We start from the raw sequence: 16,805 nt of genomic DNA, 5'->3' as shown, positions 1-16,805 counted from the left end.
GTTTTGTGTGCCTGCAAAACTGTTCCTGTCGTGTTTATTGTTTTTTTTCCTGTGGATGCTTTACTTGTGTTTATTAAAAATATGAGTATCCACATTCCCGCTGCGCCTTGGTCCATTCCTGACGACAGACCTTACACAAGGGGAACCGGAGGAGGGCGCCCCTCCTGCACCAATTGTGGTCGACGAGGACACAAGGCCGATCAGTGCTGGGGGGGTCCCTCTGGGAGTCGAGAGGGCAGGCAGAACACTCCTCATTCATCCCAGGTGAGTCAGCACCACACTCACCCAGAATCCTCTGTTGGTCACGTGTTTCTCTTAATTTTTTTCCTTGATTTTGCTACCTTTTCCCAGCATAAGGCGCTAGTCGATTCAGGCGCAGCTGGGAACGTTATGGATAGCGGACTAGCCCTTAAGTTGGGAATTCCGCTGGTACCGTTAGATTCCCCTTTCCCCGTGCACTCCTTAGATAGCCGACCATTAGGGTCAGGGCTGATCAGGGAGACCACGGTGCCACTGGACATGGTAACGCAGGGGAATCATAAGGAACAAATTAGTTTCTTTGTTATCGACTCACCTGCGTTTCCAGTGGTGCTGGGGGTGCCCTGGTTAGCTAGTCACAATCCTAAGATTTTGTGGAAACGGGATTCTCCAGGGATGGTCAGAGGAGTGTTCAGGTAGATGTCTAGGTGTTTCCATCGGTGCCACGTCGGTGAGTATGCCGATTTGGCTCTCGCCTTCTGTAAAAAGAAGGCGACTAAATTACCACCTCATCGACCGGGGGATTGTGCGATAGACCTCCAGGATAACGCTGCGCTTCCTAAGAGTCACGTGTACCCATTGTCCCAGGAGTAGACGTTGGCTATGGAGACATATGTCACGGAAGCTCTGGGGCAAGGGTACATTCAGCCCTCCATTTCACCTGTCTCCTCGAGTTTCTTTTTCGTGAAAAAAGGGGGGAGGTTTGCGTCCGTGCATTGATTATAGAGGTCTCAATTCTATCACAGTGGGGTTCAGTTACCCGCTACCTCTCATTGCTACCGCAGTGGAATCATTTAAACGGAGCGCGTTTTTTCACGAAACTGGATCTCAGGAGCGCTTATAATCTGGTGCGTATTCGTAAGGGAGACGAGTGGAAAACCGCATTTAGTACCACATCGGGCCACTATGAGTACCTCGTCATGCCATATTGGTTGAAGAATGCTCCAGCCGTCTTTCAATCTTTTGTGGATGAGATTCTTAGGGACCTGCACAGGCAGGGAGTGATTGTGTATCGATGATATCCTTATTTACTCCTCCACACGTGCCGAGCATGTGTCTCTAGTGTGCAAAGTGCTTGGTAGACTGCTGATACATGATCTATACGTCAAGGCTGAGAAATGTGAGTTCTTCAAAAAAGCCGTTTCCTTCCTGGGTTATCGCATTTCCACCTCAGGGATGGTGATGGAGTGTGATCGTGTTAATGCTGTGCGTAATTGGCCGACTCCCACCACGGTTAAGGAGGTGCAGTGGTTTTTGGGTTTTGCCAATTACTACCGGAGGTTTATCTGGGGTTTTGGCCAAGTTGCGGCTCCCGTTACCTCACTTTTGAAGGGGGGGACCGGTGCGTTTGCGGTGGTCGGCTGAAGCGGACAGAGCCTTCAACCAGTTGAAAGCGCTGTTCACTGATGCGCCCGTGTTGGCGCACCCGGACCCCTCTTTGCCGTTCATAGTGGAAGTGGACGCATCCGAGGCTGGGGTGGGTGTCGTTCTATCACAGCGCTCGGGTGCGCCACCGAAACTCCGCCCCTGCGCTTTCTTTTCTAAGAAGCTCAGTCTGGCGGAGCGTAACTATGATGTGGGGGACCGTGAGTTGTTAGCTGTGGTTAAGGCTCTGACTGTGTGGAGACATTGGCTTGAGGGGGCTAGACACCCTTTTCTCCTCTGGACTGACCACCGGAACCTGGAGTATATCTGGGCAGCCCGGAGACTGAATCCGCGTCAGGCAAGGTGGGCCATGTTTTTCACCCGATTTTAGTTCAGGATGTCATATAGACCAGGCTCTATGAACACTAAGGCTGACGCGCTGTCCCGCCTCTATGACACTGAGGATAGGCCCATCGATCCTACTCCCATCCTTCCAGCCTCTAAGCTGGTAGCACCAGTAGTATGGGAGGTGGACGCGGACATTGAGCGGGTGTTGCAAATGGAGCCTGCGCCTTCAAATTGTCCTACCGGTCGTAAATACGTTCCGCTTGGTGTTCGTGATCGATTGATTCGATGGGCTCATATGCTACCTTCGTCGGGTCATCCTGGGGTGGCGAGGACAGTGCAAGGCCTTAGGGGGAAGTACTGGTGGCCCACTTTGGCTAAGGACGTGAGGTTTTATGTCTCTTCCTGTTCGGTATGCGCCCAGAGCAAGGCTCCTAGGCACCTTCCTAGAGGGAAGTTACAACCCCTCCCCGTTCCACAACGGCCGTGGTCTCACCTGTCGGTGGACTTTCTTACCGATCTTCCCCCGTCTCAGGGGAATACCACGGTTCTGGTAGTTGTGGATCGGTTTTCTAAGTCCTGCCGTCTCCTCCCGTTGCCCGGTCTCCCTACGGCCCTACAGACTGCGGAGGCTCTATTCACCCATGTCTTCCGGCATTATGGGGTGCCGGAGGACATCTTCTCTGATCGGGGTCCCCAGTTCACGTCCCATGTATGGAGGGCGTTTATGGAGCGTCTGGGGGTCTCTGTTAGCTTGACCTCCGGTTATCACCCCGAGAGCAATGGGCAGGTGGAGAGAGAGAACCAGGAGGTGGGTAGGTTTCTGCGGTCGTACTGCCAGGACCGGCCAGGTGAGTGGTCGAGGTATTTACCCTGGGCTGAGGTGGCGCAAAATTCACTCCATCCACTCATCCATGTCACCTTTCCAGTGTGTGTTAGGCTACCAGCCGGTCCTGGCACCATGGCATCAGAGTCAGACCGAGGCTCCTGCGGTGGAGGATTGGGTACAGCGCTCCAGGGACACCTGGAGAGCTGTGGAGGAATCCCTTAAACAAGCAGGAGAAAGGCAAAAGAGGAGCGCTGACCGCCACCGCAGTGAGGCTCCCATATTCGCACCGGGAGACAGGGTCTGGCTCTCGACCCGAAACCTGCCCCTCCGCTTGCCCTGCCGGAAGCTGGGTCCACAGCGTGTAGGGCCCTTCAAAGTCCTGAGGAGAATAAACGAGGTGTGTTATAGATTAAAACTCCCTTCTTATTATCGTATTAACCCCTCGTTTCATGTGTCTCTCCTCAGGCCGGTGGTAGCTGGTCCCCTACAAGACGGTGAGGTGCCGGAGGTCCCTCCGCCCCCTCTGGACATCGAGGGGGGCCCGGCGTATACAGTACGCTCCATTCTGGACTCAAGATGCCGGGTGGGGGGCCTGCAGTACCTCGTGGACTGGGAGGGGTACGGTCCGGAGGAGAGGTGCTGGGTCCCGGTGGGGGACATACTGGATCCATCATTGTTAGTTGATTTCCATCGCCTCCATCCGGATCGCCCTGCGCCTCGTCCTCCGGGTCGACCTCGAGGCTGGTGTCGGCGCGTCGGGGGGGTACTGTCACGACTACTGCCGAGGACGGTTCCTTTCCCTGTTCGGGTGGCGCTCGGCGGTCGTCGTCACCGGCCTACTAGCTGCCATCAATCCCTTTTTCGTTTTTCTGTTAGTTATGTCTTTATGAGTTACACCTGTTTCCCATTAGTAATTAGTTTTATTATTTAACCCCTCCTCTCCACCTGTTCTGTGTGCGGGCTTGTTACGTGTCGTCACTTTGTATGTTTTGTGGTACATGTATTTTGGACTTCGAGGTTATTGTTTCGCCCTGTTGTGTTTGGACATATTTCCTCAGTTATCAGTACTTATTAAATTACATATTGTACCAAACATTTTCCTGCTTCCTGAGCCTGACTCCACACCCACAAAGCCCAAAGCGTTACAGCAGACTTTGTGAAAATTAATATTTGTGTCATTGGCAAAACTTTTGGCCACGACTGTACATATATACACATACCCACATATACATATATAAACATCCATACATATAGACAAACATACACATTCAAATACACATACATATATACATACAGTATATAAATACACATATCTTTTTGAAATATATTTTCCTTTATTATTTTCCCCTAACCCTTCCACCCATCCCCTAATTGGAGTAAAATAATGGACAACAACACTGAGGCTTCTACTTCCAGCTTATACATGCTATATACATTTTACAGACACAATGTATTTTACAATAGTTATATTATGTTTGTTTTTGTCCTGGCCTTCCTCTATTTCTGATGTCCATCCAGTTTGATTTGCCATATATTTGTAACTGTGCTATTTCACAAACGTTCTGAACCTATATACATTTTACAGACCCCGTATGTTTTACATTTGGTATCTTGTTATTAGTCCCACCCTTCAGCTCCATTCAACCCCTTCTCTGGACTGTGGTAGTAACGGAAAGACACATATGTGTAATATTTCTCTGATAGTGGATGTAAGCCTGCACGTGGAGCAGAACACAGTAGAGCACCCTTACATAGAGAAAGCTCAGTTCTTTTATGATAAGTTACTATAAGTCAAATACAGAGACCCCCCCCCCCCCGTCTGAATGGCACACATACACAATCCATGTCTCATTTGTCTCAAGGCTTAAAAATCCTTCTTTAACCCGTCTCCTCCTCTTCATCTACACTGACTTGAAGTGGATTTAACAAGTGACATCAATAAGGGATCATAGCTTTCACCTGGAAAAAAGCAGGTGTTCATAATGCTTTGTACACTCAGTGTATGGTTCATGACTGAAATGCACATCGTATAAGAAGGTATCTTGTGGTCCATTGTGGCTCAGTTAGTAAGGCATGGAGCTTGAAATGTCAGAACTGTGCGTTTGATTCCCGCTGGGAATGTATGTTTAAAAACATCTCCCATTATATTCTGGTGCAGCTTTGAGAGGAGCACAGCTCTGTCTCTTTACTGCCAGTTAAGGTATAGTGTTTTATGTTGGAAAAGCTTCAGAATCAGGGCCACCAGAGTAGACACACACAGACACAGAGATAGAGACAGATCCTCACATTCATTTCCTCCTGAGCAATGGTCTGACCACAGCCTGAAATAGCCTGGGACTGGCAGAGACAGAGAGCAATACTGAATTATTGAAGTTTCTCACTCCATCTCTATCGCCTCTTTTTCTCATCTCTCTCTCTCTCTCTCTCGTTCAGATTCCATCCCCCCAGTTATCTGTGCTATAGACCCTCCGGTAGTGTACTCATCTGGCTCTAGCACAGTTAAACCATGACTAATTTAATGGGAAATTACATCCAATTAAAAGGGGAGATTGAAACTAATGAGGTGAATAATTGGGGTACAACAGGTACCAATGCAATGGATGAACGGTTCCTACTCAAACCTGTAGTTCAGCTTGCTGGAGTTTAGGGGAGATTGTAAGCGCTGTGCCGTGACACCACCTTCACTAAGACCTGATGTGTCTGTCACACCAAAAGCAAAGAAAGCTTTCTGGTATTTGTATTACTGTCGATGGACTTTGTTCAGAAAAGATAGGCAGGGTTGGCACCTGCTACATCTGCTGCCGAGAGGTTCCGACATCAATTTGTAATGACGGAGGTACTGACAGGACTGTTAAAGGTTATATAGGTGTATAAAAGGGAAGGCTGAAAGCAATGAGGTGAATACTTAAGGTACAGCAGGTATCAACGTAAAGGGTGAACGGTTCCTATGCAAACCTCTACTACAGTCTGTTGGACTAGAGAAGGGCGATACAGAGGCTCTCACAGATACACAGCATTCAAATACAGATACACTCACGGGACTTGGACTCTGGTGAGGGAGGGGAGATGTTAGACACAGCCAGATCACTCTTCGACTTCTTGGGTTTCTTAGGATGGATCTGCCAGGGCTTCTCATTACTCCTGAAGTCACGACGTCCTTTACTCTCTGCTGGGAGGAGATGAACAGAGCAAAGTACAGAGAGATCCTTGATTAAAACCTGCTCCAGAGTGCTCATGACCTCAGACTGGGGTGAAGGTTCAACTTCCAACAGGACAACAACCCTAAGCACACAGACAAGACAACGCAGGAGTGGCTTGAGTGGCCCAGACAGAGGCCAGACTTAATAGACCTGAAAATAGCTGTGCAGCGATGCTACCCATCCAACCTGACAGAGCTTGAGAGGATCTGCAGAGAAGAATGTGAGAAACTCCTCAAATACAGGTGTGCCAAGCTTGTAGCGTCATACCCAGGAAGACTCAAGGCTGTAATCGCTGCCAAAGGTGCTTCAACAAAGTACTGAGTAAAGGGTCTGAATACTCACAGTACCAGTCAAAGGTTTGGACACATCTACTCATTCAAGGGTTTTTCTTTATTTGTACTATTTTCTACATTGTAGAATAATAGTGAAGACATCAAAACTATGAAATAACACATATGGAATCATGTAGTAACCAAAAAAGTGTTAAAATAAATCATGATGACAGCTTTGCACACTCTTGGCATTCTCTCAACCAGCTTCATGAGGTAGTCACCTGGAATGCATTTCAATTAACAGGTGGGCCTTGTTAAAAGTTAATTTGTGGAATTTCTGTCCTTCTTAATGCGTTTGAGCCAATCATTTGTGTTGTGACAAGGTAGGGGTGGTATACAGAAGATAGCCCTATTTGGTAAAATACCAATCCATATTATGGCAAGAACAGCTCAAATAAACAAAGAGAAATGACAGTCCATCATTACTTTAAGACATGAAGGTCAGTCAATCCAGAAAAATTTGAAAGAACTTTGAACGTTTTTTTCAAGTGCTGTTGCAAAAACCATAAAACGCTATGATGAACCTGGCTTTCATGAGGACCGCCACAGGAAAGGAAGCCCCAGAGTTACCTCTGCTGCAGAGGATAAGTTCATTAGAGTCACCAGCCTCAGAAATTGCATCCCAAATAAATGCTTCACAGAGTTCAAGTAACAGACACATCTCAACAACAACTTTTCAGAGGAGACTGTGTGAATCAGGCCTTCATGGTCGAATTGCTGCAAAGAAACCACTACTAAAGGGCACCAATAAGAAGAAGAGACTTGCTTGGGCCAAGAAACACGAGCAATGGGCATTAGACTGGTAGAAATCGGTTCTTTGGTCTGATGAGTCCAAATTTGAGATTTTTGGTTCCAACCGCTGTGTCTTTGTGATATGCAGAGTAGCTGAACAGATGATCTCCGCATGTGTGGTTCCCACCGTGAAGAATGGAGGAGGAGGTGTGATGGTGCTTTGCTGGTGACACTGTCAGTGATTTATTTAGAATTCAAGGCACACTTAACCAGCATGGCTACAACAGCATTCTGCAGTGATACGCCATCCCATCTGGTTTGCGCTTAGTGGGACTATCATGTGTTTTTCAACAGGACAATGACCCAACACACCTTCAGGTTGTATAAGGGCTATTTGACCAAGAAGGAGAGTGATGCATCAGATGACCTTGAATGAGTAGGTGTGTCCAAACTTTTGACTGGTACTGTATATCAATGTGATATTTCAGTTTTTTATACATTTGCAAACATTTCTAAAAACGTGTTTTTCCTGTCATTATGGGGTATTGTGTGTAGATTGAGGGGGGGAAATGATTTAATCAATTTTAGAATAAGGCTGTAACGTAACAAAATGGGGAACAAGTGAAAGGGTCTGAATACTTTCCGAATGCACTGTATGTGTGGTACATGTGTGCGTGATTGTGTGCATATGCATGTACGTATAATATAGCACATTATGTGAGGATCTGTGGCTCAGTTGGTAGAGCATGGTGTTTGCAATGGTGTTTGCAACGCCAGGGTTGTGGGTTCGATTCCCACGGGGGGCCAGTAAGGAAAAAAAAACTTTAAAAAAACCTAAAAAAAATGTATGAAATGAATTGAAATGTATGCATTCACTACTGTAAGTCGCTCTGGATAAGAGCGTCTGCTAAATGACTAAAATGTAAAAAAATGTAAAAATGTGATCTGCGTGTGTGCGTGTGTGCGTGCGTGTGCGTGCGTGCGTGTGCGTGCGTGTGCGTGTGTGTGCGTGTGTGTGCGTGTGTGTGTGCGTGTGTGTGTGCGTGTGTGTGTGTTCCTACCTGCAGAGCTCTGGGCCCACAGTGCGGCGGAGCCCGACAGTGTTCTGTGCAGCTTGCCGGGGCTGCCTTGCTTGGTCTGCAGGTGATTGATGAGAAAAGGAATAGGGTGATCTGGGGTCTCGCTTATCAGACTGGTCATCATCTCCTAGCAGGACAGAACAGAGACACATCAGACAGATGGACAGAGAGACAGGGGAGGAGAGAGAGAAAGAAAGAAAGAGAGGGGAAATTAAGAGTGAGACAGAGAGAGACAGATAGAGAGACAGAGAGAGAATGAGACAGATGGGGAGAATAGAAAGCAGTTAGACAGATGGAGGAGATGAGAAGGTGAGCGTGGGATGAATTCCAAGGGAGAAAAAAGAGAGGGCAGAACAGGTACAGTGAGGGAAAAAAGTATTTGATCCCCTGCTGATTTTGTACGTTTGCCCACTGACAAAGAAATGATCAGTCTATAATTTTAATGGTTGGTTTATTTGAACAGTGAGAGACAGAATAACAACAACAAAAATCCAGAAAAACGCATGTCAAAAACGTTATAAATTGATTTGCATTTTAATGAGGGAAGTAAGTATTTGACCCCCTCTCAATCAGAAAGATTTCTGGCTCCCATGTGTCTTTTATACAGGTAAAGAGCTGAGATTAGGAGCACACTCTTAAAGGGAGTGCTCCTAATCTCAGTTGTATAAAAGACACCTGTATAAAAGACACCTGTCCACAGAAGCAATCAATCAATCAGATTCCAAACTCTCCACCATGGCCAAGACCAAAGAGCTCTCCAATGATGTCAGGGACAAGATTGTAGACCTACGCACGGCTGGAATGGGCTACAAGACCATCGCCAAGCAGCTTGGTGAGAAGGTGACAACAGTTGGTGCAATTATTCGCAAATGGAAGAAACACAAAAGAACTGTCAATCTCCCTTGGCCTGTGGCTCCATGCAAGATCTCACCTCGTGGAGTTGCAATGATCATGAGAACGGTGAGGAATCAGCCCAGAACTACACGGGAGGATCTTGTCAATGATCTCAAGGCAGCTGGGAACATAGTCACCAAGAAAACAATTGGTAACACACTACGCCGTGAAGGACTGAAATCCTGCAGCGCCTGCAAGGTCCCTCTGCTCAAGAAAGCACATATACATGCCTGTCTGAAGTTTGCCAATGAATATCTGAATGATTCAGAGGACAACTGGGTGAAAGTGTTGTGGTCAGATGAGACCAAAATGGAGCTCTTTGGCATCAACTCAACTCGCCGTGTTTGGAGGAGGTGGAATGCTGCCTATGACTCCAAGAACACCATCCCCACCGTCAAACACGGAGGTGGAAACATTATGCTTTAGGGGTGTTTTTCTGCTAAGGGGACAGGACAACTTCACTGCATCAAAGGGACGATGGACGGGGCCATGTACCGTCAAATCTTGGGTGAAAACCTCCTTCCCTCAGCCAGGGCATTGAAAATGGGTCGTGGATGGGTATTCCAGCATGACAATGACCCAAAACACACCGCCAAGGCAACAAAGGAGTGGCTCAAGAAGAAGCACATTAAGGTCCTGGAGTGGTCTAGCCAGTCTCCAGACCTTAATCCCATAGAAAATCTGTGGAGGGAGCTGAAGGTTCGAGTTGCCAAACATCAGCCTCGAAACCTTAATGACTTGGAGAAGATCTGCAAAGAGGAGTGGGACAAAATCCCTCCTGAGATGTGTGCAAAGCTGGTGGCCAACTACAAGAAACATCTGACCTCTGTGATAGCCAAAAAGGGTTTTGCCACCAAGTTCTAAGTCTTGTTTTGCAGAGGGGTCAAATACTTATTTCCCTTATTAAAATGCAAATCAATTTATAATATTTTTGACATGCATTTTTCTGGATTTTTTTGTTGTTATTCTGTCTCTCACTGTTCAAATAAACCTACCATTAAAGTTATAGACTGATCATTTCTTTGTCAGTAGCATGGACCCCTGCAAATGTACAAAATCAGCAGGGGATCAAATACTTTTTTCCCTCACGGTCAGGCAGACTGACAAAATTGGGGAGGAAAGTGGGAGGGAGATAAAGAGAGAGGGAGAGAGAGAGCGATTGAGGAAGGAAGACAGAACATAGAGCAGCCAGACAGACGGACAAACAGACTGGGGAGAGGGAGAGAGAGATGGAGAGGAGAGGAGAGAGAGGGGGAGGTGAAGATGTAGGGAGGAAGGAGAGAGAGGTAGAACAAATCAGACAGGCGGATGGACAGACAAGGGCAGAGAGAGATACAGAAAGAGGAAATAGAGAAAGAGAGATGATTAGAATGGGGAAACAGAGACGTAGGAGAAGTGGAGCGAAAGGAGAACAGGTAAGGGAGAGGTAATGAAGATGAGGTGAAGAAGAGAAAGAGATCTGGACAGAAAGCAGAAGGAAAAGGAGAGAAGGGAGAAAGATAGAGAGAACAGAGGAAAGACGACAGAAGTTAAAGAGAGAGGTAGCAGGGGTTGAGGTCACCTGAATTGGCATGCTGCTCTGACAGACTGTCTGATGGGTATTCGCTAACTGAACTGCCAGTCATGACATGCCTAATTAGATACAGCACCTGCATCCCAAATGGCACCCTATTCTCTAGATAGTGCACTACTGGGAATAGGGTGCCATTTGAGGGTACAACCACAATCCTTGACAAGCCAAACCATGACAGCCAACATGTTGTTCAAAAAGTGATGATGAACAAGAGCATTCCCATGAAATATGTGCTCAGTACAGAAATACCTGCATTTTAGTCATGACAGCTTCACGCAGAGGAAAAAAATCATGTGGAATTTAACCTGATTCGAAACACTACACAAACCAGCACCACTTACAGCATAGTGAGTATAATTCAGCAGCTACTGATAATAAACTACATTCTACATTCTTAGAAAAGTCTGCAAAGTCTGCAAAGTTTGTCTATTTCCGTGTGTGTGTGTGTGTGTGTGTGTGTGTGTGTGTGTGTGTGTGTGTGTGTCTGTGTGATATCAGAGCTATGGGGGATGAACTCTGCTTGAAACTCAGTCAGATTAGCTGAAGCTAACACCAGAAATGCAGTAGAGGGCTGGGCTGGTGGCACCTACCCAGCATGGACCTAGTGCTGGGTCCACTGACTCAGTGCCAGGTCTGGTATAGCATGGACCTAGTGCTGGGTCCACTGACTCAGTGCCAGGTCTGGTATAGCATGGACCTAGTGCTGGGTCCACTGACTCAGTGCCAGGTCTGGTATAGCATGGACCTAGTGCTGGGTCCACTGACTCAGTGCCAGGTCTGGTATAGCATGGACCTAGTGCTGGGTCCACTGACTCAGTGCCACTCAGTGCCAGGTCTGGTATAGCATGGCGCTTGCAACGCCAGGGTTGTGGGTTCCACGTGGAACCAGTACAAATGTATGATCTCACTACTGTAAATTGGTCTGAATAAGAGCTTCTACTAAAATGTATGTTTGTGTTTCTGTGTGAGAACGTGTGTAATACCTTAGTCAGCTATGCTAGTCTTGACTGTGCAGAGAGTACAGTAGGTCATTGGTCAGGGGGACATGCCTGCCTGGCCTTTGTGTCTGTGCAGAGCAGCTTAAATGGCAACAGCAGTAGGCTACAGTACATCTCAACCAGCGAGAGAGAGAGAGAGACCTCACAAATTCCAAAAGACTCACTGACATGGGATGCTCTGCCAAAAAAGGGTGACGTCTTAAAAGAAGCAGTGTTGTTGAGGAATCAAAATCCCCTGCAGCTACAGTGATAATCTCTCCACGTGAAGAGATAATCTCTCCACGTTAAGAGATAATCTCTCCACATGTTAAAGCTGAATGATTTAGCTGCTAAGGCTGTTTCACTACTGAAACACTGTCACGTACATAAGCAGAAGCTCACATATACTGTACCTGCAAGCACATACACACACACACTGACTACTTGTTATTGAAACACACGGGGGGGGGGATCAAGATCAAGATCAAAAGGCGTTTGCGATACAAGTACTAAAGTGAATTTCTGCTGTACACGCAGCACTCAATTATAAACCCACTAACGATGGTGGGATGTAACAGTTGTAATTAGTGTTTCGTAGCTCCGGTGGGTTGTGTGTGCTCTGGCACTGGGTCTATGCTGAGTAGGTGCCACCAGCCCACCCGTGAGTGTGTGTGTGTGTGTGTGTGTTTTATATCTGGGCTATGGGGATGAACTCGTGAACTCTGCTTACACCAGAAATTCTACAATGCAGTACAGGTCTGGGTGGCCCCTACCCAGCTTAGAGCAACACACACACACACTAGAGGTCGACCGATTAATCGGAATGGCCGATTAATTGGGGCCGATTTCAAGTTTTCATAACAATCGGAAATCGGTATGTTTGGACGCCGATTTGGCCGATTTATTTATTTATTATTTGTATTTTTTTTAGACCATTATTTAACTAGGCAAGTCAGTTAAGAACACATTCTTATTTTCAATGACGGCCTAGGAATGGTGGGTTAACTGCCTTGTTCAGGGGCAGAACGACAGATTTTTACCTTGTTAGCTCGGGGATTCAATCTTGCAACCTTACGGTTAACTAGTCCAACGCTCTAACCACCTGCTTTACATTGCACTCCACGAGGAGCCTGCCTGTTACGCGAATGCAGTAGGAAGCCAAGGTAAGTTGCTAGCTAGCATTAAACTTATCTTATAAAAAACAATCAATCAATCATAATCACTAGTTAACTACACATGGTTGATGATATTACTAGTTTATCTAGCCTGTCCTGCGTTGCATATAATCGCTTAGGTACACATTGCTCCAACCATAAACATCAATGCCTTTCTTAAAATCAATACACAAGTATATATTTTTAAACCTGCATATTTAGTTAATATTGCCTGCTAACATGAATTTATTTTAACTAGGGAAAATGTGACACTTCTCTTGCAAACAGAGTCAGGGTATATGCAGCAGTTTGGGCCGCCTGGCTCGTTGCGAACTGTGAAGACTATTTCTTCCTAACAAAGACAGCCGACTTCGCCAAACGGGGGATGATTTAACAAAAGCGCATTTGCGAAAAAAGCACAATCGTTGCACGACTGTACCTAACCATAAACATCAATGCCTTTCTTAAAATCAATACACAGAAGTATATATTTGTAAACCTGCATATTTAGCTAAAATAAATCCAGGTTAGCAGGCAATATTAACCAGGTGAAATTGTGTCATTTTGCATTCATTGTAGGGTATATGTCAGAGTCAGGGTATATGCAACAGTTTGGGCCGCCTGGCTTGTTGTGAACTAATTTGTCAGAATTTTACATAATTATGACATAACATTGAAGGTTGTGCAATGTAACAGGAACATTTAGACTTAGGGATGCCATCCGTTAGATAAAATACGGAACGGTTACGTATTTCACTGACAGGAAAAATGTTTTGTTTTCGAGATGATAGTTTCCGGATTCGACCATATTAATGACCTAAGGCTCGTATTTCTGTGTTTTATTATGTTATGATTAAGTCTATGATTTGATAGAGCAGTCTGACTGAGCGATGGTAGGTAGCAGCAGGCTCGTAAGCGTTCATTCAAAAAGCACTTTCGTGCGTTTGCCAGCAGCCCTTCGCAATGCATTGCGCTGTTTATGACTTCAAGCCTGTCAACTCCCGAGATTAGGCTGGTGTAACCGATGTGAAATGGCTAGCTAGTTAGCCGGGTGCGCGCTAATAGCGTTTCAAACGTCACTCGCTCTGAGACTTGGAGTAGTTTTTCCCCTTGCTCTACATGGGTAACGCTGCTTTGAGGGTGGCTGTTGTCGATGTGTTCCTGGTTCGAGCCCAGGTAGGAGCGAGGAGAGGGACGGAAGCTATACTGTTACACTGGCAATACTAAAGTGCCTATAAGAACATCCAATAGTCAAAGGTATATGAAATACAAATCGTAAAGAGAGAAATAGTCCTATAATTGCTATAATAACTACAACCTAAAACTTCTTACCTGGGAATATTGAAGACCCATGTTAAAAGGAACCACCAGCTTTCATATGTTCTCATGTTCTGAGCAAGGAACTTAAACGTTCGCTTTTTTACATGGCACATATTGCACTTTACTTTCTTCTCCAACACTTTGTTTTTGCATTATTTAAACCAAATTGAACATGTTTCATTATTTATTTGAGGCTAAATTGATTTTATTGATGTATTATATTAAGTTAAAATAAGTGTTCATTCAGTATTGTTGTAATTGTGATTATTACAAATAAATAAATAAATAAATAGGCCGATTAATCGGTATCGGCCTTTTTCTGGTCATCCAATAATCGGTATCGGTATCAGCGTTGAAAAATCATAATCGGTCGACCTCTAACACACACACACACACACACACAGGGGTGGGCTGGTGGCACCTACAGTACTCAGCATAGAACCAGTGCCAGAGCTGAGGTGGGCAGTTATACCATTACCGTGCCTCTGGGTTCAAAAGACAAAAGCCATTTCTTGTGTTTGCGTGTGTGTGTGCGTGCATGTGCGAGCTTGGGTGTGTGTGTTCCTATGTGTGTGTGCATGCGTTTGTGTTTCAGTGTCTAATTAATACCTTAGTCAGCTACACTGGTCTTGGCTGTGCAGAGAGAAGTCCTCCTGTAATTGGTCAAGGGGATATTCCTGTCTGACTGGCCTTCTTGTCTGGGTAGAGAGAAGTCCTCCTGTAATTGGTCAGGGGAATATTCCTGCCTGCCTGGCCTTCTTGTCTGTGTAGAGAAGCTTAATGCCACCTAGCAGCAGTAGGCTACAGTATATGTCAACCACCGTGTGTGAGTGTGAGAGAGAGAGAGAGAGAGAGACAGACAGACAGACAGACAGACAGACAGACAGACAGACAGACAGACAGACAGACAGACAGACAGACAGACAGACAGACAGACAGACAGACAGACAGACAGACGAGGGGGAGGGAGATACTGCGCATAAATTCGATTCCAAACTCACTGACACGGGATGCTCTGCCTCATACAGGTGATGTCTTAAAAAAGCAGTATTGCTGAGGAGTCAAAATCCCCTGATAAGCAGAGGATTAGATTTCCCCTGCAGCTATAGGGATAATCTTACCACATTCTATATGTTAAAGCTGGATGATTTAGCTACTAAGACACTGACACGCTCATGTAGGTAAGCACACACACACACACCCGAACTCACACGCATTCATGCACACACATACACACACACACACACACACACACACACACACACACACACACACACACACACACACACACACACACACACACACTAAGACTGTTTCCTATTGATACACACTGACCGAGAGAGAGAGAGAGAGCGAGGGGGGGAGCTCAGATCAAAAGGCGTGTGCCATACAACTACTAAAGTGAACTATAAACCCACTAGTGGTGGTGGGATGTAACAGTTATAATTAGTGTTTAGTAGCTCTGTGTGTGCCTGTTTGTGTGTGTGTGTATGTGTCTCCAGTGGGTAATTAAACTAACCTAGCAACAGGAAGTCTATAAAGCAAAGCCTATAATTTATGGTTTTGCTCAGGAAGCCAAACGAGCAGTGTGTTGTTACACACACACACACACACACACACACACACACACACACACACACACACACACACACACACACACACACACACACACACACACACACACACACACACACACACACACACACACACACACACACACACACACACACACACACACACACACACACACACACACACACACACGTGTTCAGGAAGCCAATTGAGCAGCGTGTTGTTAAATACCCCGGTGTTCCTGAGGAGTAAACATTTTCTGCGGCGAGAAAAAGGATGTAGTGTGTGTGTGTGGGGGGGGGGGGGGTGCATGCGTGTTTCAGTTTCTGTGTACTACAGCAGTAATACACAGCGTACTGTGTGTCACAAACATACTATTGGAGCAGGCAAAGCAACCGTAACTGACACATTCACTTAGTATGGTAATGAGGTGCTTTAAATAAAGCGTGACGCCTCATCTCATAACCACACGTTGATTGGTAATCACATTTCTCCTGACGGGGTGGGGGGGGGGGGCACTCTGATGTACTGATGAATTTGGGTCAACAACTCTGTCTCACAGGAGTACACATTAACACCGTTAGAGTTAGATGGGGATTGATGTGCATCAGCACAATAGCATTCAGGATGGGGGCCTCGGTGTGTGTACGTATGTGTGTGTGCGTAGAATAGCATTCAGGATGGAGGCCTCGGTGTGTGTACGTATGTGTGTGTGCGTAGAATAGCATTCAGGATGGGGGCCTCGGTGTGTGTACGTATGTGTGTGTGCGTAGAATAGCATTCAGGATGGAGGCCTCGGTGTGTGTACGTATGTGTGTGTGCGTAGAATAGCATTCAGGATGGGGGCCTCTGTGTGTGTACGTATGTGTGTGTGCGTAGAATAGCATTCAGGATGGAGGCCTCGGTGTGTGTACGTATGTGTGTGTGCGTAGAATAGCATTCAGGATGGGGGCCTCGGTGTGTGTGTTAGACAAAGTGACCATGCTGTTGTGTGTGTGTGACCAATACTTCCTGATAACTCAGCACTGTTCCTCAGCAGTCTGGTGGCACTAATAGACAAGCTGTCAGCTAGCCAAGAGAGAGAAAGACAGAGAGAGACAGAGAGAGAAACAGAGAGAGAGACAGAGAGAGAGAGACAGAGATAGAGACAGAGAGAGAAACAGAGAGAGAGACAG

General features: G+C 46.2%; 1 protein-coding gene across 8 annotated transcripts in view; it reads right to left on the bottom strand.

Annotated features, from left to right (window-relative positions):
- c6h8orf34 (chromosome 6 C8orf34 homolog) overlaps positions 1-16,805 on the bottom strand; it is a 246,429-nt gene that overhangs the window by 207,398 nt on the left and 22,226 nt on the right. For 7 of the 8 annotated variants that reach the window (XR_003878731.1, XR_003878730.1, XM_029755795.1 and 4 more), the window contains exons 2-3: positions 8,123-8,267; positions 5,835-5,966 (exon numbers count right to left, since the gene is read on the bottom strand). Coding sequence is in view for 6 of the 8 variants with exons in the window: in XM_029755795.1 (XP_029611655.1) it covers positions 5,835-5,966; positions 8,123-8,267 (277 nt within the window). In the remaining 2 variants the exon portion in view is untranslated. The remainder of the gene's footprint in view (positions 1-5,834; positions 5,967-8,122; positions 8,268-16,805) is intronic. The other variant, XM_029755800.1, reaches the window with a different exon arrangement.

Source organism: Salmo trutta, chromosome 6 (assembly GCF_901001165.1).
Source record: "Salmo trutta chromosome 6, fSalTru1.1, whole genome shotgun sequence".
Lineage (NCBI taxonomy): Eukaryota > Metazoa > Chordata > Actinopteri > Salmoniformes > Salmonidae > Salmo > Salmo trutta.
This window is presented reverse-complemented; position numbering and strand designations above follow the sequence as displayed.